General features: G+C 40.4%; 1 protein-coding gene across 8 annotated transcripts in view; it reads left to right on the forward strand.

The window, feature by feature from the left end:
* The window catches only part of RBP1 (retinol binding protein 1), a 139,551-nt gene that overhangs the window by 65,045 nt on the left and 50,611 nt on the right, over positions 1-23,895 (forward strand). For 3 of the 8 annotated variants that reach the window (XM_054984223.1, XM_054984225.1, XM_054984226.1), the window contains one exon: positions 8,272-9,210. The exons of 1 other annotated variant lie outside the window; for it this stretch is intronic. In XM_054984223.1, the coding sequence (XP_054840198.1) occupies positions 8,272-8,681 (410 nt within the window). In that variant the 3' untranslated portion in view covers positions 8,682-9,210. Of the gene's footprint in view, positions 1-8,271; positions 9,211-15,861; positions 15,935-18,737; positions 18,917-23,895 lie in introns of those variants that run through there. 4 more of the 8 variants (XM_054984227.1, XM_054984230.1, XM_054984231.1 and 1 more) reach the window with 3 other exon arrangements.

Below are 23,895 nucleotides of genomic sequence, written 5' to 3' on the forward strand. Positions count from 1 at the left end.
ATGTGATCAAAGTATACGACTTCATCAGAGAAACCACCCAGCTGAACTCAAAAGTTCATGCTTGGGATGGTTGGGCACATGGTCAGGTGTGAGGAAGGCTAAATGCCACCGGAGCTGCTGCTGCTGCTACTTGGTTTACAGTGGTTGTTGCTACATTTTCAGTACAGTCCTAAGCAGAATTACTCCAGTCTAAGCCCATTGACTTCAATGGGTTTAGACTGGAGTAACTTTTCTTATGATTGGTCTGCTAGATAAAAATATGGCCATGCTTTGTGTTTTAATTTCCTGGTTGTGTAATTTCTGATTAGCTCCGTTCTTTAGCCCTCTACTCTTTATTCCTAGCTATATATACAGACTGTCTCTGTCTTCCCTCTGTGTATTCTGAAATAGCTTTCAGCTCTTATTTATAATGCATAGGCAAGGCCCCAACAGATGTTTTCCAATCATCTGCAAGCAGTGACTGATTTCAGCTTATCTTTTAGGCTAGTATTAATCCCTCACATGCTGATGGCAGGTTTGCCTGATGCTAAAAATGTCTGCATATCAGTTGTATTATATTAGTATCTATTGTTACCCCATTTGTCCTTCCTATTTCACTAAGACTCTGCTTGAACATCTCACAGTCCTTATTATGCCAGATTACTAGAGGGTTATTGCTATGGATCAAGATGTAGTAGTAAAACAAGCACATTCTATGTAGCCAAGAGAAATCTAATCCTAGCTTTTATTTGTGTTATTTATAAACTCCTGGCAAAGGTAAGGCTTAAGAACAGATTTAGAAGAAGATTGTGTAAAGTTCTCCTGTAATAAAATCAAGATATTAACAGTCAGAAGTGGTTTTGAACGTGCACTGCCCTGAAACCAAAATGCTTGGAATGTAGCCAGCAGGTGTTGAAACCACCACACTGAAATGCAGTAGTTGGATCTAAAGAAACATAAGCAGAATGGATATACTTGCTAATGGTGAAGTGCTAGTAGACATCACACAGAATTTTAGGAAAGTTCGGAAGGAGATCTCATGCTTCCTTGGATTAAGTTTCAATTTTTCTTTCCCAATGCCCTAGCATATAGAATATAAACAATTTTCTGAAATGGATGTCACCTTCCATGTGTCAAAGATGACTATTAGATCAAATCCTTTGTCTCTCTTCATGTTAATGTTTACCATCTCAAAATATTATTTCCTTTTGTTTTATACATTGGTACCTGCCATTTCTTAAAGTGTCTGTTATTTGCTACTATATTTTGAAAGGCCTCTGAGATATTTCCAAAGTTTTCTACCAGTTTATTATTCTTTCAGCTTCTGTATGTCTTATTTTATCAATTCTTCACATCTTTGATAAGGGTTACCAAGTTCAGCATCACAGACACAATAGTCTTTTCTTTTTAAAAAAATATAAAAGAAACTTAATCTTTACTTCATATCGAACTCAACTTTAGCAGATCCCATTGTTGAGTTTAACTTGGTTTGGTAGTGCTTTGTCTCTTAATGAGGTCATGCTAGCTAGCAGTTAAATCTAGCTACTTCCTTTATGATGACGGTGGATTTTCAGTAACTTACACTGCCTAATCCTAAAACAGTTATACCTGTTTAAGCTTATTGGCTTCAGTGGGTTTAGACAAGTGTAACTCTGCTTAAAATTACATTTGTGTTTTCTGTAACAGTATTGTGGAGTATTATAGTCCCTTTCTCTCCACCTGTACTAATTTGATACACCAGTCAAAAGTTTACAAAAATAAAGCCTAAGGAACACAAGAAAAATTTAATAGTGTTATAGATGTGTAACTCTACAACAAACATCAGCATATCTACCCAAACAGGAGTCTCACTGCTGTATTTTGCACCAACTGGTGCTTCTGAGATGTCTTCAATGGCAGCCTCATGTAGAGTGAGTCACAGTAGTACAATTTGGAGGTCAACAAAAGACAAATTTAATTTATTTTTAAATAAGACACCCAAGTTAAGGATTTTTATTCAGGAAAGAGAAATAAGGAGTTTCTTGTTCCACATTCCATCTGGATGCTGTTGTTGTTAAGGACAGTATGTAAGGAGATCAGGACAGTATGTGCCCCTCTCCCCCGCCCTCAGCTGAATTAACATAGGAAGACTGTTGAGTATTGATGTGAATGCAAAAGGGAGAGAGATGTGTATTAAAAGTGAATGATTGAATATTTGTACGTTTGTATTTAGATGTGTGTTGCTCTGCAAAAGTATTAGGAAGGTTGTAAATGAGGATCCATGCATAATTTAAACTGGAATATGAATTCCCAAAACAATGCTTCATCTTTCCACTTCAGTGCTACATGTATACAATAAAAGTTCATGTTGGAAATTCAGTACTGATCATGAATTCGCTATGGTGTATTTACAAATTTAAAAAGATGTACTGCCATTTTGTACATTATAGGATACAAGTGAATAGAAGTTTATGTTCATCTATGGTCTTCAGTGCAGACCAGCTGCTCAGAACAGGATTTTCTTAGCTTTTAGGCTACTGAGCGGCAACCCCTCCCCCTGAACCGTTCTGAGGCAGTTTTTCCCATCAAAAACAGTCATGTAGTATAGAGAAGTTGCCCCCTTTCTCAACAGTTTGATTTTTGCTGCCGCAAAGGACAGATGTTTCTTTCTTCTAACTGCTTTGCTTTTGCTGGTTTGCTGTTATATAGTTAATAGTTTAATAGGAGTTAGTGTTTAAAGTTTGTTTTTTTACCATGATTAGTTTGATCTGCCACGGAATTAGTGAGTCGCATTGCCTTGTGCAGCTTTGATTTTTCCAGATTGATAAGTCTTCAACAGGTGTTATGACAGACAAGTTGGTGTTTAAAAAATGTGAGGAGTCCAGGACCAAAGTGGCTAAGACTGATGGCCATTCTCTATGCTTTGCATGCTTGAGCAAAAGCCATGTTGCTTTGGGATAGAACCATGTCTAGTGCCACAAGCCCAAAAGTAAAACAGTCTGACCTAGCAGAGCACTCGAACCCTCCAACAACTGAACCCTCCCTGGAGTTGATGCCAGCCTCAAATCTGATGTCTGCCGTAGTACTGTCAGGTCCCAAGGCTTCTCCTCAGAGCTGACATGAACCACACTCTTGGTCCCAAGAGATGCCAGCCTCAGTTTGATTGGCTGCCAACTGTGTAATACTGGAAGATGCTCCTCCCAGGTCTCGGAATGGGACTTCCAGATCTCCGGCTCCAACTGCCCCCATGGAGAGTTTGACAGAGCCTCCATCATTCAAGCACAGTCGAAGCAGGTGGAGAAGCCTCAACATCAGTCTCATCATCAGACTGGTCACTCAAACCCAATCACCAGTTCCGATGGTGGAGATGCAACTATCTCCTACAGTGAGCAGGAGATTGAGCTCTGCTTCTCCAGGATTGGAGAAAGAGGTACAGGTAGAAACTGCCCACCCTTGGGAGTCTCACTCATGCTGTTCCAGGCAGTCAAAACAGCCATGCCATCTGGCTCTGTGGTATCCCTACTACCCATCACCTAACTATGCACATAACTGGGGTGATTTCTACCCAACCTACTCACATGTGGCTCCGATTCCAACTCGGTTGGATCCAAACAAGAGATGCTTGTTCCCAGATCTGAGTTGTGTCCCCCATCCTTGTTCCAGTGCTTCAGGGAATGGATACGAGTCGGAATCGGAAGTGGAGCTGATCAGTTCCAAATGTAGCCCAAGCTTCACGTCTGATCCTTTACCTGAGGAAGCTGCAGGTGACTCTGAGTGGAATTCTCCAAACATCGATTACAAGCTGTATGTTGGACAGATGCTCAGCATAGAGTTCTCTGCTTTGCTGGAGAAGCCAAGTAGTATATATATTCTGACACACCTGATATAGTAGCTTTCCCTATGATTGAAGGATTTGTAGAAGGATTTGAGTCAAAAGTCTGCATTTATTCCAGCAACCACCAAGAAGATGGAAGCTCTTTACAATATGAAGCAAGATCGATGTCCATATCTGTTTGTTCATCCTCCTGCTTCATCTCTTATTGTGGAGGAATTACAGGCCAGACATCCACAAGGCAGTCTTTTCATTCCTACAGATAGGGAGGGAAAGCAATAGGATGCTGTAGGCAGGAAGATGTATTCTGTCTCTGTCCTCAGTGTCAAGATGGCTAACTTCTTGGCCATTATGAGTAGTTACCAGATTTTCCTCTGGCAGAAGATGTCTTCCTATATGGATTCCCTACTGGAGAACAAGAAGCCTCTAGCTAAGCTGATTCAGGATGAAGCAGTAATTCTCTTGAAGCAGCAGATTACTGCCAGTAGGCATGTCTTGGATGTCTTTGCTAGAGGCCTCAACACTTCTGTAGACTTACGTAGACACGCATTGAGTTTTGAGTTAGAGACTCAAAACAAAATAGAAGACATGCCCTTTGAGAGCACTTAATTATTTTCAGAAAAAAACAGATGAATACCTTTCAAAAAAGAAGGATCAGCAGACCACCAGATCTTACGGTATTCTGCTGCAGGCTCCACCTGTCTCAACATACAGATAACTTGTGAGGCGTGACTATCAGCCCAGACAAGACTACAGGGTTTGCAGATATCACCTATATCAGCCACAGTATCTATACCAGGCTCTGTATTCTGGCCAGTCGCAATCAAAAAGACGGCCCAAACCAACCCAGTCCTCTAAGGACCCTGCACAGGGTCATAAGGGCCAATTCTAACTAGACTCCCATATAGTTACTGCTTCTGTGTTATTTAACGACAGACTGTCACAGTTTGTTCATGCATGGCAATGTATTTCTACAGATATTTGGATTATTTCAATTATTAATGCTGGTTAGAGTTCCATACATTGCTTTCTACTTGCTTACTATCTCAATAATACACTCCCACAGTTACGGGAGGAAATTCTATCTTTGATAGCTAAAGGGGCCCTCCAAGAAGTGTCAGCATCAGACAGCTCCTTTGGGTTTTTCTCTCACTTCTTCCTAGTGGATAAGAAGGATGGGGGAAAGAGACCTATCTTATATGTGAGGACCCTAAATGACTACCTGAAAATCGCGAAGTCCAGGATGGTCACGCTTCCTTGGGTTATAAATAGGGTTTCTTGGGATGCCTGATGTGCCGTCCTTGATTTACAGGATGCTTACTTTCATTTTACTATACACCCAGACTATAGATGGCACCTCTGGGTTACTTTTTATGGGGTAGTATTCCAGTATATAGCCTTACCATTTGGCTTGGCTATAGAACCATGAGTTTTTACAAAATGGGTTGCAAGAGTAGTTGCTCACTACTACCTTGCTCACCTACCTTGATGATTGATTAATTACTGTGCAGTCTCTAGAGATTTTAAGAGAGCATATCATCCTTATATTGTCCATACGTGAAACTCTAGGGTTGTAGGTAAATGCAAGGAAATGTAATTTAACTGCTACCCACACCATACAATTTGTGGGGGCAATCTTAGATTCCAGGGCCAATAGAGCATTCTTGCCTAATTATAGGATTATCTAGCTTTGATACAGCACTTTCTACCAAACAGATTTCAGTCTGCAGAGTCTACGGACTCATGGCCTCCACCACAGTGGTAGTTCCATTTGTTTGCCTTAAGATGAGAACTTTGCAACTTTGGTTTCTTCAATGGTTTGACCCTATTTGCCAGTCTCCCCAGACCAGATACTCAGTCCCAAGGCAGATATTATGCTCTTTGTTGTGGTTAGAACCGAGTAATTTATCAAGAGGAGTTGCTTTTGGTATACCCTGTCATAAAGTGACCCTTACTACGGATGCTTCCCTAGAAGGGTGGGGAGCTCATTGTGATGCTGTTTCTATGAATGGTATTTGGTCAGAAGATGAGAAGGCAAATTAATTTATTTGAGTTACGAGCAGTTTATTATACATTTAGCTCTCTCGCAGATATAGTATCCTACAAGAGATTCCAGGTGTCGACAGACAACACAACTGCTGCATTCTGTATAAACAAGCAAGGTGGCACAGTTTCAAAGATACTCTGTGCAGAGGCTGTCTGCTTGTGGGAGTGGGCCATAGCCCACTCTCTGTGCCCTGTATATTGTAAGATCCCACAATGCCAGGGAAGATTGGCTTGGCAGGTTGGGAGAGGGAGAGGGAAAAGGGGGAGACCTCTCTAAACCACATAACCGTTTTCAGCAGGAAAAACCACCTCAGAGTGGTTTGGAGTGAAGGGTTGTCCCCTCAGTAGCCTAAAAGAAGAAAATCCTGTTCAGAGCAGCTGGCTTGTGCAAGCGCAGTCCCAGTGTGTGCCTGCACGATAACCTAGATGAACAACAGTTACAAGTAAGTGTTTTTTCTTGGTTGTAATGAAACCTGTAAATCTGCTAGTAAGACTAGGACTGATAGACAAGTGCTGAGTCTCTGCAGTTACACCCTAAAGTTAAAAAAAAATCTTCTGCTTCTCTTTGATGATGGCCCTTACTCAGTGTATACTTTTCACTGAAAGCAAACAGAACATTAAGATGCGTAAAGGGCAGGGAGGAAGATAATAGTTTGCCCTTTTCTAGACTACTATGTACAATTCTTGTGACCCTGCATCAAAAAAGGATATTGCTGGAGTGGGCAAGGTTCAACAAAGAGCAACTATTATTATTACTTGCTTGAAGAAACTCACATGAAAAAAGAGATTGAAAAGATTGGAACTGTTTACTTTAGAAAGGAGAAGAAACATGTTGAAAGCCTGTAGCAGGAAACTAATGGTTCATATACAGAAGACACTGAAGGCACAAGTAAACAGTGGGGTCTCTTATTTTTAGGGCATTTCTGTATGGTTTTTTTATGCATTCACTGGAAAATTGTTACTTTTTTGTGTACAGAAGACCAATGGTTTAACTCTTCTGTTATTGCATTTGCTTGGCACTCCCACTGCAGCTGCTTGCTGCTGGTCATATGTGATTCTTCTCCCACTTAGCATGTCCACTGCTATGGGGGAATAGGATGCAAACTAGTGTTAAGGCTCACTCTTGGCTAGTGACCGTGACAACACTTTTTACTGCCTTCACCATTTTGAGATCTACTAAACGTTTTTGACCTCCCTCCATTTAAAACAGGGGATACTCCCTGAAACTATTTCAGCCATCTTAACCGTCATTTAGTTCTATTTTTAAGGCAGGCACCAAAAAGGGTGCCTTTATATTTTGCATTACCTTTACCGTTTTATGGAGCTAAGGCTGTGTGATCTTCCTCATAACTGTTGGACCAAATGCCTCTCCCTCTTTTTGTTTTAGTTACTCCCTCCAGCATAAAGCTGTTTTTCCACATCTTCTCACCCACAGTGCAAGACCTAGGTATCTTCACAGTTGTTTTTGGTTCAGGATTTGGAGAAAGCTACACAAAGGATAGGCAGTTGGAGCATACATTCACTGATTGTTAACCAATTATTTTATATATACATTCACCTGACTGTTGTTACAACACCTTATTTTATTCATTCATTATTAAAATTTTTGCCTTTGAAAAGCAGTAATATGGAGAAGAGTGTTTTCTCATTCATGTTTGGATTCACAGTTAAATAGGTGATAAGTGTTGGCAGAGTTCAGGAAATAATCCAATCCATGCTTTGGAATTTGCTTTCAATGAATTTACTGCAACTGGATTTTTGCAGAAGACAATAACTGACTGCAGGCTATTAATGTAACAATGTGTGTTTTCTCTCACAGCAAAGAGAGAAAACAACAAAAGGTAGCTTTAACTGCAAGAGAAAACATTCAATAAACCCTAAACACTAGAGAATGCTCCACAGCACCCCCTAGGGCACACTTGGACTAAACTACAAGTTCATCATATAGGATTTAGAGGTTTTGAATACCTCTCCTGGTTAAATCTTGTAAGAACCAATAACTAGGTATGCCACAAAAATGTGAAGTCATTATGATCCTAAAATAATCACATAGTATATATGTGAGAAGGAAATAACGCAGACACATTCCCAGCTTGTTCTTGACATGTATTATTTCACTTTCTCTTCCAAAAATGTGCATTCCAGATGTGACACTATTATGAGTGGGAAGGTGGGTTTAAAACATGATTCCCCACACCAAGCAAACACATATGTGCACTTAAGTGATTCAGTTTAGGAAGGACCTCACAACCAGCTGCATTTGGTGTCTGGAAGTAAGCTGGTTGGCAGGTTGCTTTAATATTTGTCCTTTTTAATTAATTTTTCCTTACTTTTTTGTTGTTGAGATAAGCTAAACTGCAAATAAATAAGGTGGATGCTGTAATAAAAGAAAAAATGCAAGTGCCCTACCATAGTAACTTGTGATGTTCTTGCAGTTTTCCCAGAACTAAAACTTCTTTGTGGAGCTGATGTTCTGAAGACGTTTCAAATACCCAACCTGTGGAATGAAGAGCACATTCAAGAAATAGTGACAAAGTTTGGGCTGGTTTGTGTTAGTCGTGCTGGCAGTGATCCTTCTCAGTATATTTCTGAATCAGAGCTTTTATGTAGATACCAGCACAATATTCACTTGGTTAAAGAATGGATTCCAAATGAAATCAGTGCCACAAATATAAGGTGTGCCTTGCGCAAAGGGCAAAGTGTGAAATACCTGATTCCAGACTCTGTTATTTCATACATTAAGGAATATAATATATATATGGAAGAGAGTGAACGGAAAAATGAAGGGAACTTGCTACAGCCTCTGAAGCAGAACAGTGCTATGATCAACCTGCTCAATGAATGATGGTTCTATGCAACCAAATGAGTGGTTTCCCACTTCATGAAGTGGGTTGAGAAGGAAAGTCTATAAAGATAACTTAAAAAGCTGTGGTAATTTGTAAGCAATCCATTATACCAAAATCTGTAAACAGCAGTCCAAAGCCTTGAGTGGCTCAGCTCCTTCTTTATTATCTGTCATACCTAATATAATTTTACTCAGATAGTGGGAATGCCTGTCGAGAGCTACCCCAGATTGAAATAAAAAAGCAAGTCCCGGATCAGCTGGTGGCTCTAATTCTGGTGTTCACTTATACACAATGAGGCAACGAGAGATGTAGTGCTAGTTGCAATAAGTGGTAGTTTGCCATAATTGGGTTTATGCTTGTTGAACTGTGTTACAAATTTATCAGTTTTAAGTATGACTGTTGACAAAGAATTAAACTGTTGTGAACCTTGATCCTAGACACCTTTATTTGATAAGTAGGATTTACTTTGAAGTAAACTGTTAAGCACTGTCTTGTTATTGCCATTTTCCTTTGTCTGTATGAACTCAACATTTCAAGTAACATTTCAGTAAAGATTTTTAGACATTTGAATTATTGCAAGCCTTTCTCTATACAGTAATGTTAGATTGCTTTTAATGTGTCTGCTTTACTGTAAAAGTGTCAACTACTGCCATGGTGGTTTCTTCCCCATGTGTTCCCTTTTTGCCTGGGTGAGCACAGTTCCCCTTGCAAGTGAAGATGGAGGCAAAATAGGAATCGAGCAATTCTGTCCTATCTTTATCACCTGTTAAAATCTAACTTTCCTCTCCTGATAGTGGTCCTAATGCTTCTTCATTCTTTTTCCTGCTCCAGACATAACCAAAGAACCCTTTTTGTTGGGTTTAGCATCTCGCTAACATAAGCTCATATTCAGCTTTAGCCTTTCTAACATTCTCTGCAAGCACCGACAAGCTGTTTATATTCATCCTTGGTTATACAGCCCTCCTTCCATTTCTTAAATGTGTATATTTTATAATTTTCAAATATTTAGAAAGCTGTTTATGGAGCCACCATGACTTTTTTAGGCACCTCCCATTTTTCTTTCTTATTGGAATAGTTTGTGATTATGCCTTCAGTATCTCGCTTTTAAGAAACTCCCACCCATCTTGAACTCCCTTCTCCATGTATTTTTCTGCCCATTGGATTCTCCCCAGCATGACTTTGAGCTTGTTAAAATTAGCTGTTCTAGAATCCAACCTATATTTCGGATGAAGTTCAGCTTTCACCTTACCCAAGATCTTAAAACGCCAAAATTACATGGTCACTACTACCTAGAGTGCCACTACTTTCACCTCATCAACCTGTTCTTCCCTGTTGGTCAGAATCAAGTCCAAGATAGCAGAACCCTTGTTTCCTTCTCTACTTTCTGGAAGATGAAGTTGTCAGCAAGACAAGTCAGGAATTTATTAGACTGTATGTTTTTAGCAGAGAGTGACTTTCAGCAGATATAACTGTAATTGCAGGGGACAGCTCATGTTCTACTCCCCCACTGTCCTCTTTCACTTTCCAGCCCCTCCATAGCCTTTCTGCTTTTCCTGCTTCCTTCTCTCTTTCCCACCCACTTTTGTCTGCCCCCCCCTATCTTCACCTTCCTCTCTACCCCAACAGCCTGTCCCCTATGGCCCAATTGTATGGTGCTAGCTGAGCCAGGCCCAGTTGCATGCTGGGAACCTTCAAGGATTTGCAGGGGAAGTACTTTGCTTTTCCCTGTATCCTCTTCCTCACACTGTTTTCCTCTTTCTCTCCTCCTAGTAGCCTCTGTATCCTCACATTTCACTATGTTATTCTGACCTTCAAAACCACTAAACAATTTACTTTTTATCTGTCCCTCTTTCACCTATATTTCTTAATTTACTTTATTTATATACTGCCTTTTCCCCCAGTGGGGACCTAAACCAGCTTATATCATTGCCTTCCACATTATCCTCATACCAAACCTGACAGGTAGGTTAGGCTGAGTGTGTGTGACTGGATCAAAGTCACCAAGTGAGCTTCCACAGCAGAGTGGTGATTTGAACCTGGGTCTCTCAGATCCTACTCTCTCCCAGATCCTGCACTATGCTGGCTGGGTGGGGGGCTGCCCTTGAATAGTCGCAAGTAGCCAGTCCTGCAAGTGATGTGGTATCAAGTTGCCCAGTAGTTGCTTCTGATCCTGGCCCCAGTTCTCCCTCAAAGACAAAGCAGCCCTAGAAAGGGCCCCGTCCCCTCCATCTGCCATTTACTGATGAAACAAAGCCTGGAATACTGGCTAAACTGTTGTGGTTACTTAACGACAGCCATTGAGGGCATCTGGTTAAAGCCACAGATTTTTTTAACCCACCCACCCCCATGTATTTTTTTATATTAAGGTTTTTATGCAAACGGGGGACATATTCAAGTGTGTAGGAAGTTCTGTCTTGTCTGTTCATGGCTCCAATCTCCAGATTTAAGTATATAGAGATCAGGGCCACTTGGCTATTAATATATAAGATGCTCACCAGAATTCTCAAAACCACTTATATTCTAGGTGTGAAACACTTAATGTTTTATATAACTTGATAAGAAACTTCTTGCATGCTGTTTTATACATAATTTTTTTTCCAGAAATCAGCTTCTATTGACTTGTCTCTGTGCCTTTTGGGGACAATCAATCTAAAAAGTGTGATTTTCATAGTTTTAACAGTTTGATGTTTTAAACTTGCTGTGATTTATATGGTTTTCAATATGTTAACCATCTTGGGTACCAGTTGCCTGGGTGAAAGGCAAACTGATAAATGTTGTAAACAACTAAACATACATAATTGTGTTTTGTTTTGAGATGGGAGAGGGAATAGGAATAGCAAAGCAGCATGAAAGCAGTACAGAACAACTATGTAAAGCATTCCATAGTGTCCCTTTCTGGTCAGTTTTTGAATAGAACATTATATTGGAGTGGTGTAAAGAATAGGAGCCTAGGACTTTGATCAGGGATATGTGGATTCAATCCCCATTGATCCATAAGGGTCACTAGATGACCTTCATTCAGTGACTGTCAGCCTGACCTATTTCACGAGGATACACTTGAAAGGGGGCGAACTATGTTTGCTTCCATGTTCTCCTTAAAGAAAAGTCAGGATAAAAATGGGATATAAACATATATTTGGATAATAGTTGATCAGTGTGTGGACTTTCATTGGATCCACTGTTATAACATTGTTTGATAATGTATAAAAGTTTGATATTGAACTCTTACTCAGATACCATAATGAGGGGAATAAGAATATTCCAGCCTCTAAAAATTGATAAGTAAAATGCTGCTTCAGTTTAATTCAGAATATTTTTCTCACAGTATTGGGATTCCCAAGAGATTCTATTCTAATAAATCATTTAGTAAAGTTAAAAAATTCCAGAACTTCAATCTGTAAATCATGAGGAGACTGTCTTACAGATCAGCTTTGAGTTCCAGCATTTTGGAAAAGATAATGGCTTAGATCCTAACCTCTTTTTCTAGTTGCAGAAGGCACTTGTGCTCTTGTACAAGGATGGACATTTCCCTCCATCCTACTGCAGACTCTCATTTCATCCTCCATGCTGTTGCTGGCTGCCCCCATGCCTCCATGATCAGAATTTCAGGGGAGGTGACAGGATATGGTGGTAGGATGTTGTAAATTCCCTTCCTTGAACACTGCTGCAGTTAAAGAAGGCAACCTTTATTCAGAAGCATAACAGTTACAGACTTGGGCAAAGCTGTCAGTAGTAGGACATTTTGGAGCTTGTTGATTCATAGGGTTGCCGTAAGTCAGAAGCAACTTGATGCCACGTAACACACACACACACACTCAAAAACAGTTAATGCAGTTAATAACTCCACTCAATTAATTTAAAATTGAACTTATGGTACATGGGAAACTATTTGTTTTGCCACACGTTTGTTTGAAATTTCCCTGCTGTAAGTGATGGGAAGATTTTACAGTCTCAAGTGACTCCTTCCAAGCAACAGTGTATTGTTGTTGAATAATGCAGTACTGCACAGGTTTTTTTGCTTGCTTGCTTGTTCTGAAGTTAATGGGTTTCTGTGAAGTGCTGCTTACTTCTCAGTCTGAAAAGATTTCACGTTTTTTTTAGGTAAAAGTGTGTTCTGATTTCTAATACAATGAAAAGTTTGGGAGATAACTGGAATTGGGTGTTATGCTAATGCAAAGTTGGATGACTGACAGCTCATTCACCAGTTATTCTATTCACTCATCATCTCTTGTTCTATTCACAACATCTCTTGCCTACATCCATAACTCAGGGCTTATTCAGACATTCATCGTATAAGCATCACTCATAGAACAATTTCAGAAGGGACAGAACTTGCAAAATCTTCACATTATGTAATTCAGTTAGAAGACTAAAGACTAAAGCAGTGTGATGTGGTAGCTAAAAAGGCAAATGTGATTTGGGCTGTATCAACAGAAGTATAGTGTCCAGATCATGCGAAGTGATTGTATTGCTTTACTCTGCTCTGGTTAGACCTCACTTAAAGTATTGTGTTCAGTTTTGGGCACCACAATTTAAGTCCTATGATGAAAGGTTGAAGGAGCTGGGTATGTTTAGCCTGGAGAGGAGATGACTGAGAGGTGATATGATAACCATCTTCAAGTACTTGAAGAGCTGTCATATAAAGGATGGCGCAGAGTTGTTTTCCATTGCCCCAGAAGGTTGGACCAGAACCAATGGCTTGAAATTAAATCAAAAGAGTTTTCAGTTAAACATTAGGAAGAACTTCTTGACAGTTAGAGCGGTCCCTCAGTGGAAAAGGCTTCCTTGGGAGGTGGTGGGCTCTCCTTCTTTGGAGGTTTTTTTAAGCAGAGGCTATATGGCCATCTGATGGTGATTCTGTGAACCTTGGCAAATCATGAGAGGGAAGGCAGGAAGGGTTCCATCTATGCTTAGTTCTCATGGCCCCTTCTTACATGCCCAGGGTAATGCCAACTGCTACTTTGGGGTCAGGAAGCAATTTTCTCCAGGCCAGTTTGACTAGGGATCCTGGCAGTATTTTGCCATCTTCTGGGCATGGCCAAATGAAAGAAGGAGGAACCTTCAATGATACAAAGTAATACCAACAGGAGTAAACCACAAATGAAGATTCTTTTTGTAAAAAAATCTTCTGAAGAGATCGCTGTGGGACATGGCAGCCTGAGAACAATATGGTGTAATTAAAGTCATCCTTGGTTGTTGTGGGTTTTCCGGGCTGTATTGCCGTGGTCTTGGCATTGTAGTTCCTGACATTTCGCCAGCAGCTGTGGCTGGCATCTTCAGAGGTGTAGCACCAAAAGACAGAGATCTCTCAGTGTCACAGTGTGGAAAAGATGTTGGCAGGTCATTTGTATCTACTCAGGAGGGGTGGGGTTGAGCTGAGTCATCCTGTAAGAGTTTCCCAGGGTGTGGAATGCTACTGGCGGGAGGCTTCACTGTATCCTGAGGAGGTTCTTTTTCATATGGATTGGGGCTTGATGTGCTAATCTTCTCTGCAGGGCTATTGTCGAGTATAGAGTGTTTTGTTAGCCTGGTGTTTTTCAGAACTGGAAACCATGCTCTGTTCATTCTGAATGAAGATTCATTCTGAATGAAGATTAGCACATCAAGCCCCAATCCATATGCAAAAGAACCTCCTCAGGATACAGTGAAGCCTCCCGCCAGTAGCATTCCACACCCTGGGAAACTCTTACAGGATGACTCAGCTCAACCCCACCCCTCCTGAGTAGATACAAATGACCTGCCAACATCTTTTCCACACTGTGACACTGAGCGATCTCTGTCTTTTGGTGCTACACCTCTGAAGATTCCAGCCACAGCTGCTGGCGAAACGTCAGGAACTACAATGCCAAGACCACGGCAATACAGCCCGGAAAACCCACAACAACCATCGTTCTCCGGCCGTGAAAGCCTTCGACAAAGTCATCCTCCCTATGCTGCTGACTGATAAAATGCTCTTCTAATAGGGCTTTTATATTCCGGGTGCATATTCGGGACATATGTTCCAAAAGTCTGATTTTTAGCTGCCGGGTGGTACTTCCCACGTAAAATAATTTGCATTTACATATTATTAAATATACCTGCTCTGCAGATTGACATGTGGTAAACTGATCTAACCTAATCACCAGCCTACCCTGCCAGCCCTGAATGTCGGGCGGTCGGGTGGCGTCCTTCAGGCATTCCAGTCTACATTCGAACACCTAAAAGGATTGATATTAGTCATATGAATCTTAGTTGAATAAAAGAATAAGTAAACATGAGATAAGGAGTTACAGAAAAAGGGGACAGATTGGGAATAGATTAGGCTATAGGGTTGGAAAGCTGTTGGAAGTCTTGGAAAAGGGGGGGAGGGAAAGGGTGGGGGAAAGGATAATGAGATGCTATTTGAAAGTTGTATATTAATATTCTCACCTAATAAAAATTTTCTAAAAAAAAAAGATATTAGTCATATGAATTACAGAATGGTTATTAAGTGTCTGTGACTGTATACTGTTGGCAATTATACTATTTATATATGAGATTCACTCATATGGTGTAATATATTGCTGTTGATTAGTTTATTGTTGCCTTCATTTGTGGTTTACTCCTGTTGTTATTACTTTGTATCTTCTGGGCATGGAGCAAGGGTCACTGGGGGTGTGGGGAGGGGGAGATAGTTTTGAATTTTCTACATTGTACAGGGGGTTGAACTAGATGACCTTGGATAGCCCTTCCAACTCTATGATTCTATGACTCACAGATGCCCCAGAAGACTAGTGTTTGCCACCATAACCATCTCACATCACATAGTAGGACTGCTGGTAACAGTATTTGGAATCTGTCCATGTTTCAGAACTTGGAGACACCATCTTATTTCTAAGCAATAAAGAATGGGAAAAGTAATAGAGTTAAAATAGATATCCAGCTAATCAATGATTGAATGGAGGGTGAAAGATCTATGTCATTTAAATCAAGCCATCCTGCTGTTATTAGCAAACTAAAAGGTTAAGCTTTGTTGGAGGATTTAAAGGTAACACTTCAGTGGTAATCGGCTTAGAGGGACTAGCATAACTGCATGGTTGGAAGAACAGATAAAAGAAACCAGAGTTCAAACTCTGCTAAGCAAAAGGCACTGAGATTTAGTGTGCAGAATTAACACACTAGTTGAAGGCTTTGGTTTTGACTTGGAGACAAGCACGAGCAATGCCTGCAGATTTCAATGGTTACTGGAAAATGCTCAGCAATGACAATTTTGAGGAATACTTGAAAGCGTTGGGTAAGTTTTCCTTTTTTAAAAAAAAAATTAATAGGTTTTTTAGCTTTTAGTTTTATGAATCATTCTGTGCCATTAAACAAACTACAGTTTATGTGGCTGTGTGTGTCTGAAAAAGAAACTTTGGCAAAAAATTATTAATACATGTTCTACCTTTTAAAAAAATACAATCAGAAGTAAATGCATATTAGGTGGAAAGAAATTAAGACAAGAAATCTTATACATAAAACACTTCAGTGTCATTAATAGTTATTAATGTATCAAGTTCTTAGAATTATTATTACAGCACCATTAATATATATGTAATTTACAGAGTTAGATAAATCCTCAAAGCCTACAATATAAAGTTTGTAGGGGGAAGGGACCAGAACAAAGGTAACAGGGGATGTTTTATGTATTTACAGGGCTTTTTTTCTGCAGAAGAAGTAGGGGAACTCTCACCTGGAGCAACTCCCGGGAGGAGGTGGTACGCCTTGCAATACATGTGCACATGCTCAAAATGGCCAAGATTGGGCTGCTGCCGGGTGGAGTGTTCCCTCGCCTGACAAACATCTAATCCTGGCCGTTTGGGGCCTGACTCTGGCCATTTTGGACCCAATCCAAGCCATTTCGGGCCCAAATTGGGACCTAAATGGCTGAAAGGCGCCCAAAATGACCAGGATCAGGCTGCTGTTGCCAAGAGGGTCTCCCCAAAAACATAAACTATATACAATATCCAAAAGCATCTGTTTACTGTAAAATCACCCTTCTAACATATGTAAATCACTGCCACTTACACAAATTGTTTTTATCTATCACAGTGAACTCTAACCAATACACAGTCAACTATAAATAAATGAATGTAGAACTACATGTGGAAATGCATATATACAAATCAATACAGAACAATGTCTCTCTGTCTACATCCACCAGTAGTCCATTAAATGTCCTCAACTCCAAAGAGTGTTCCAACCTAATAGTAAACGTTCAAAATATAGCGGAAGATCTTCCTTCAGGTGGGAAAGATGTAATGAAAGTGCTGTTGTGCTGTGCAAATCCGTGTCCTTTCAACCACACACTTGAATATGCAAAGGGATCGCTTAGCCTCCACAAAGGTCGACGCGTTCCAAGTTGCAATCTCTCCCCTGAAGTAACACAGAGGACGCTGTTCCCAATTCGCCCGACAAAATGCTAGCAAATTTTGTTTCGTGTGGTAAAGCTTTCTCGGGGGCTTTGCTGTTATACAAATAAATACATCAACTTTTACAGGTGTACCTAATCATACATTATTCAAAGTCCAATAAAGCTATTTCAATATACTCACTGTTTCAATTCAGCAGCAGCCTGATCCTGGGCAAAGCTACAGAACAAAAAGGGCGCCCCCAGAGAAAAGGACGACTCGAAAGACAGGAATCCGGGGAACTACAACAATAAACTGTCAATAACAATTAATATATATATTTACATGTGCAAAGTGCTAAAGTGCAAGTGTATACAAAATCAATACAAAGTGCATAAATAGCTGGCATTTATGGGGTAGTCTGTCAATGAATAAATAATCACAGCAATACCATATATAGTCTCAACTGGTGGACAGAGAGTACGCAGAGGTGGGAGAAAAGCGTCCTGCTTGAGCTAGAAATGAGTCCATTAGTCCACAGATGGAATAGGACGTGCCCAAAGGCACCTCTAGCCGACGGGCTTCTGCTCGCAATTTTCCATTCCCGTTTCGGTGTTTCTTCTTCTTGGGCTAGTTTTAATGGAACTCTGCAAGCGTCTCTCCTCACACCACACTCAGTTAGAACCACAATGAAGTCTGGATGCGGGAACCTTCACCTCCCCAGCACTGGCCCAATCTGGGCGGTTTCAGCCCCAATCTCGGCCGTTTTGGTGCCATTTGGGGCATATTTAGGGCCCCAAATGGCCCAGATTGGGACTGAAATAGCCTGGCTCGAGCCAGTGCTGGGTGGGGGAACTTTCCCACACCCAATAGCGGCCCTATCCAGGCCCAAAATAGCCAAAATAGGCCATTTTAAAAATACCCATATGACACCAGTGACGGGTATTTTAAAGAGCTGCCGGAACACCGTTCTGGGGCGTTCCAGCTCAAAAAAAGCCCTGTGTATTTGACTGAAAAACTTCAGTCATATATATTTGTAGTATCAAATGTGACCTAGTGTGATATGGTGGTTAGAATGTTGGACTATGATCTGGAGACCCAGGTCAAATCCTCACTTTGTCATGGAAGTTTTCTCCAGCTTTGTCTATCTACACTTATTTTATTTGGAATGAATCTGGAGATGCAGTTAAATGGATTCAATCTGATGTAATTCAATTTTGTTACATCATTATATCAAACACTTATATGACTAAACAGGGGAATTGGTCACTTGATGGATGAGACCAACCACCATGGTTCCAATATTTACAGCTGAAAAACTGTTAATAGATACATAATTTGAGAAAGACTAAATTCAGAGGAAGAGGCGCTAACTATCATATTGCAAACTTACAGTGGTTACTGGAGCATCCCAGAGAGTTTCAGAAGAAAGTCATCCTAACCTACCTTGCAGGATTATTGTGAGGATAAAATGGAGAGGAAAAGAATGAAAGCTGTTTTGGGTCCCCGTTGGAGAAAAAAAGTGTGTGTATAAATGAAGGAAATGAATAAATGTTGCTTTTAATACATTGGTATGGTTGGTTGCACCTTGATCATTAGCACTGAATGTCAATTTTTTTCAAAAAGTTGTTCCTTCAGTTTTCAAAGCCTCTCCAGGCCTTATATGTATACTGGTTTACAAAATCCTTTATCTTATTTCTTTTTAAGATGTAAATGTTGCTGTGAGGAAAATAGCTAACCTGCTCAAACCTGACAAAGAGATCATTCAGGATGGAGATCATATGATCATCAAAACACTAAGCACTTTTAAAAACTACATCATGGATTTTGATGTAGGGAAAGAATTTGAAGAGGATTTAACTGGGGTGGATGATCGCAAATGCATGGTAAGAATTGGAACAGCTAACTGTTCCAGGACTTTAAAAAAGATTAGCATGCAAATCTTGTGTTGTAGTGGTCAGAGCCATTTTGATATGGCTTTTCTCAGAATCCTACTTGTGCATTTCATGCTATTTAGCAAGGGTAACAAATTCATTACATGTTTTACTTGCTGTAAAACTGTTAAGATGTCCTTCCAGAAGCTTGGTTTTGTATCTTCATTAAGTTAAGAGGTTTTTTTTCTTTTTTGTTTTCTGAAAATGGCTTCTCACCATTTTTGTCCACATGAATCATTGTTATAAAAAGCAGTTCTTCACTCCTCAAGCAGATTTACTCATTTCAATGGGGTAGCTTGCAGAGAGTTTGCAGTGCAAATTCAAGTTGCAATAGCAGACCTTCCTTCAGTAGGATTTTCTGCCTCTCTTGTCCACTTTTTCTTACTGATTGTGAATAGGCCAGTAGAGACTGCACACACGTTAAACAGCTATTTATAACAAGAACACACAAACATCATCCTTAAAAGAAACTGACGGAACCAAGAAATTATCCCTTGTGAGCTTTTAGCTTTTGACAAGGAAACAATATGATATGGCTCATAAGAAATAATGCCAATTAGCAGCACAGCCTTGCTAATACCAAGTTACGTCTCAGTCAGAATTTTGTCCTTTCCATTAGTCTAAGGGCAAGACGTTAAAGACTCTCCAAGGGAAGCGCTTGCTGCAGATTATTTTGGTGGGAAAGACAAAACCAAGCAGAAATTAAACAACAGGCTCTTACATTCTTAGGAACATTGGGCCCCTTTGGAGTCATCTGTGTCCTCCTGAAGCCTCAGGCAGTAAAATTTTAATTTTGATCTTATGACAACATGAAAATAGAGACATTTTGAAATACAGAAAAACAGCATCTGGTAACAATCAGGAAATTAAAAGACAAGCGGGGGACTTGCAAGGACTTGTGGTGACCATTCCATTTCCCCTTCTCCTCTATTTCCTCTTTCCCTTCCCTGAAACCCTCCCAAAGCATCTCTCCTTTTTCTGCTTCCTTCTCTCCTTCCCACCCACCAGGCAACCTACCTTTATCTACCCCCCCACCCGGCTTCAGTTTTCCTCCGTCCCAGGATAACTATGGCCCACTTGCATGATGGGAACCTGCAAGAAGTTACGGGGAGCATCTCACATTCCCCTGTATCCCTTTTGCCATACTATTTCCTCTTTCCCTACTCCTGGTAACCTCCATATCCTGACCTTTTCCTGCATCCTTGCCTTAGTTGAGGACATTACTGTTCACCATATTCATTATCACTACCACTAATTTCTCGTTACATGATTTCCCCATGAAGCACTTACCTAGGGAAGGTAAGGACTTCTCACATAGATGAAAAATGTTATATACTGGCCTTAAGGTAGCTGAATTATAACTACAACTAGGGCTGAAAACATTCTGGGCCCCTAGTCATTTAATATTGATGTCCAGGAAACTAAATATTTATTAACTTCTGTCCAGACCTGGTAACAGTATCTAAAAATATAAAGCCAGTTCAAGAGCCCTGAACATTTTTTCCCATGCCTGGCTTTGATGCCATAATAATTTCTTTTCATACTTGGCATAAACACATGGTGATGTTTGGTAACATAAAGCTGAAAGTTTTTGCTTCTTGTCCAATGAATTATTGGCTGTTATAGAAGTAATTTGCAAGCTCTTTTGCTATTAAGTGGTTACAATATTCAGCTGCTACTTTAAAAAAGTGTCAATGTCAGAATCTAGATTTACGATTCAAAAAACTGCCCTCCTGAGTGATCTGAAAATACCTCTGATCTGTAAGGTCTAGAGTCTCCTACTCTGCTTTATTAAAACAACTTCTGGGCCGTCATCACACGGGCATCTCTTCCGTTAAATTTACAGCATATAGCGTCCTACCTGTTATCGGCACAGTAAAGTTTCTTTGGGTCACCTAACGGCTCTTCGCGCCACCAGCTGTCCACACCGAAGCACTCTGTTCTGTTCTCTCTAACCGTGCAGAAGCAGCTCCTCTCCCTTTTTTTTATTATTCTGGCGTTTAATTCTGCTATAACGGAATAACAGCATATAAACATTCCGTTAGAGCAAAACATTACGACCCTTTTGTTTTTCCAACTTTGAAATTATATAAATAGCCCTTTGCCCGCAGAAAACTCCCTGTCTGACGTGATCCCCATCGCTGAAGACTCTGCCATGGCGATTGAGTCATTTTTACTTCAGCAGAAAGTTTGCATTGTGTTATGGTGTTATGGCGTTATAAGGACATAATAAAATTTAAAAAAGGGGAGTCGCAGGAAGAAATGGATTCTGGGATTGAAGGGAGGGCATAGGACGTTGCAAGGCGAAATACATCGATGTGAGGCATTCACACTGAGGCACAAAATAGCACGACTCTCAAGCACAAAGCAGAAGAGAGAAAATCGCTACAGTGTTGGAATAAGGTGGGTGTTTGCCGGGAAATAGCGCCATTTTAGCGCTAAATAAAAGCCCGTGTGACGACAGCCCTGGTTTTTTTTTTTTAAGGCACAGTTTGATGAGCAAAATGATCAACAACCTATTCTACATGTTTTATTGTGTTGGCACAATAGCACAGCCCTGTACCTACAACATTTTCCAGTTGGGTGTACTTGAAATTTCCAGAAAGGAAAACTGGAAAGACACTAAATCAGTCAGTTATTCTGAAATGTTGATTGCAGCATTGCCAAAATAGACATGAATGGAAAGTTATTGAGCAAAGAAAATTTCTGAAATGTCTTACTATGGAAGATGTGTCATATGTTTTTGTTGGGGGATGACAATCACATAGTTTTAGTGGGGCTTGCACAAGAATATCCCAACAGATTCTGCCAATAGGTTGCTTACATCTGGTACATTAAGCAGTATTACTCATTTTTTCATGCTTTTGTTTTCCATGTACCTGAGACCTCTTTCTGTTGCTGTACAAAGAAAGTTAGTAGCAGAAGGTCTTGGGATAATGTGAACACCTTGATGATCAAGCATAAAATGGCTTATTAGTACATTTTGTATAAACCACTTGACCATGAGGGCATGTGTGGGCAGGAACTAATTGGAGAACTACTTCTATTCATAAATAAGTGGCTCTGAGATGGATATTAAGTGTAATAAAAACCAGACTAAGGAGCCAGACAGTGATCACACACTGTCTTGTGATTCAGCCCTTCTTGGTGTTTATAAGCAATCTGTGCTGAAGATCCAACATTCATGCAGATTTCATCTCTCAGCTGTTCTCAAAAGAAATGATTAGACACTGCTTATTATATTTCTGATATATAAAATGCCTTAGAGACATTTGTTTGGACTGTATTAATTTATGTTCATTGCACATTTCTCACATACAAGGTTATACTTAGTGCACTGCAAAAGCAGCATGTAATGGATAGCCAAAATGCTCTAGCATTTGAGGAAAACTTTATGGTTAAACCATAGAGCTTTCCCAAAATGTTAATGCATCCCCAGCATTACTCAGCAACATGCTGATGTCATTTCTGGGTGCATGGAGAGTAATGTTAGCACATCAGCATGCTGACTCCCCCCTCCCTCGCTGCCCAGCTAATCAACAGCAGGAAGCTCCAGTTGGGGATGGAGGATGCTCTGCCCTGATTAGCACCTAGACTGTCAGGAACTCCTCCAACTGTGAGAAATTCTGCACGAGTGATCAGGTCTTACATGCTGCTAAGACAGTATGATATTATTTCTCCCTTTTCAGAACAGACCTATTGTCCCCACAAGTCTTAAAGGGTAACAAGATTTATTTAGCATAAATTGCATGGATTACACAAAGGCAACACAATAGCACCTAACAATAGAGAATTCACTGTAAGCACATGCAGCCCTGCCCAAAGGACATACTCCATGAGCCCAATCTCTCTCCTGAGATTTTACTTCAGGATCTTACTCATGCTGTGACACCCAACACAAAATATAGAGAGATCTTACCAAAAGTTGAGCTAGCTTGTAGAAATGAACAATAGACAGTTCATGTAGGAACCCACCTACCCTCCAGGGCTATATGCCATATAGCAGGTGTGATTGCTGATTGCATCTGATAACAAAGCTCAAGACAATGCATTCACCTGGATTGAATCAAGATCTAGACTTCTTGTCTCATTATCAATGCTGACTTCTCCACACTCACTACCCCTCTGCATACGCCATCCTATCCAATCATGCCTCTTATGGTCATTCACAGGCTATTGTCATTTGGCATCTGAAATCACTCTCCAAGATACAAGGGCAGGTAGGCTCACATTTTAGCTGTATCCAAAGAAGTGAGCTGTGACTCACGAAAGCTCATGCACTACCACAAATTTTGTTAGTCATATAGGTGCTACTGGACCCTTGCTCTTTTCTACTGCTATAGACTAATGGACTAACACAGCTACCCATCCCTGATCTATCTCCATGGAACAAATACATTCAACTTCGTGGCTTCTGTGCAGGCCCAAATTGGGTCTGCAGACACACAGGCCAGCCATGGAGAAGATTTCCAGAGTTTTCTAGAAGACTAGGAGCACCCCTCCTCCCTTTGGCACTTTCCCACCAAAGTCATCACATGAGCAGGAAGAGGGGCACTATTCCCTTAGTTCTCTTTTTGCCACTGCAGAGAGAGGATCTCCACTGCTGTTCTCTGCTTTTCCATCATCTCATCCTTGAGGCTGAGGATGATTTCTTTTAAAAGTTTTAAACCATTAATAGTCATTCTAGTGAAGAATACATTTAAAATTAGCCATGATATGATAGAAACTTTGAGGAGCAGCACTTCTGCCTGTGGAATGAGGGCATTGTGGGTTCTAACCTATGTTCCTTCATTCGTAGTGTTTCACAATGTTAATGTTTCCAGTGTCCTGGCTAGGATTCCGTACCAGGGGTGGTTTTCAGCCCTCATGTCTCACAACACTATCGGTTGTATTAGTCCTTCATCAAGAGAGTCCTGAAGTATCCTCACACG

Source organism: Eublepharis macularius, chromosome 6, assembly GCF_028583425.1.
Source record: "Eublepharis macularius isolate TG4126 chromosome 6, MPM_Emac_v1.0, whole genome shotgun sequence".
Lineage (NCBI taxonomy): Eukaryota > Metazoa > Chordata > Lepidosauria > Squamata > Eublepharidae > Eublepharis > Eublepharis macularius.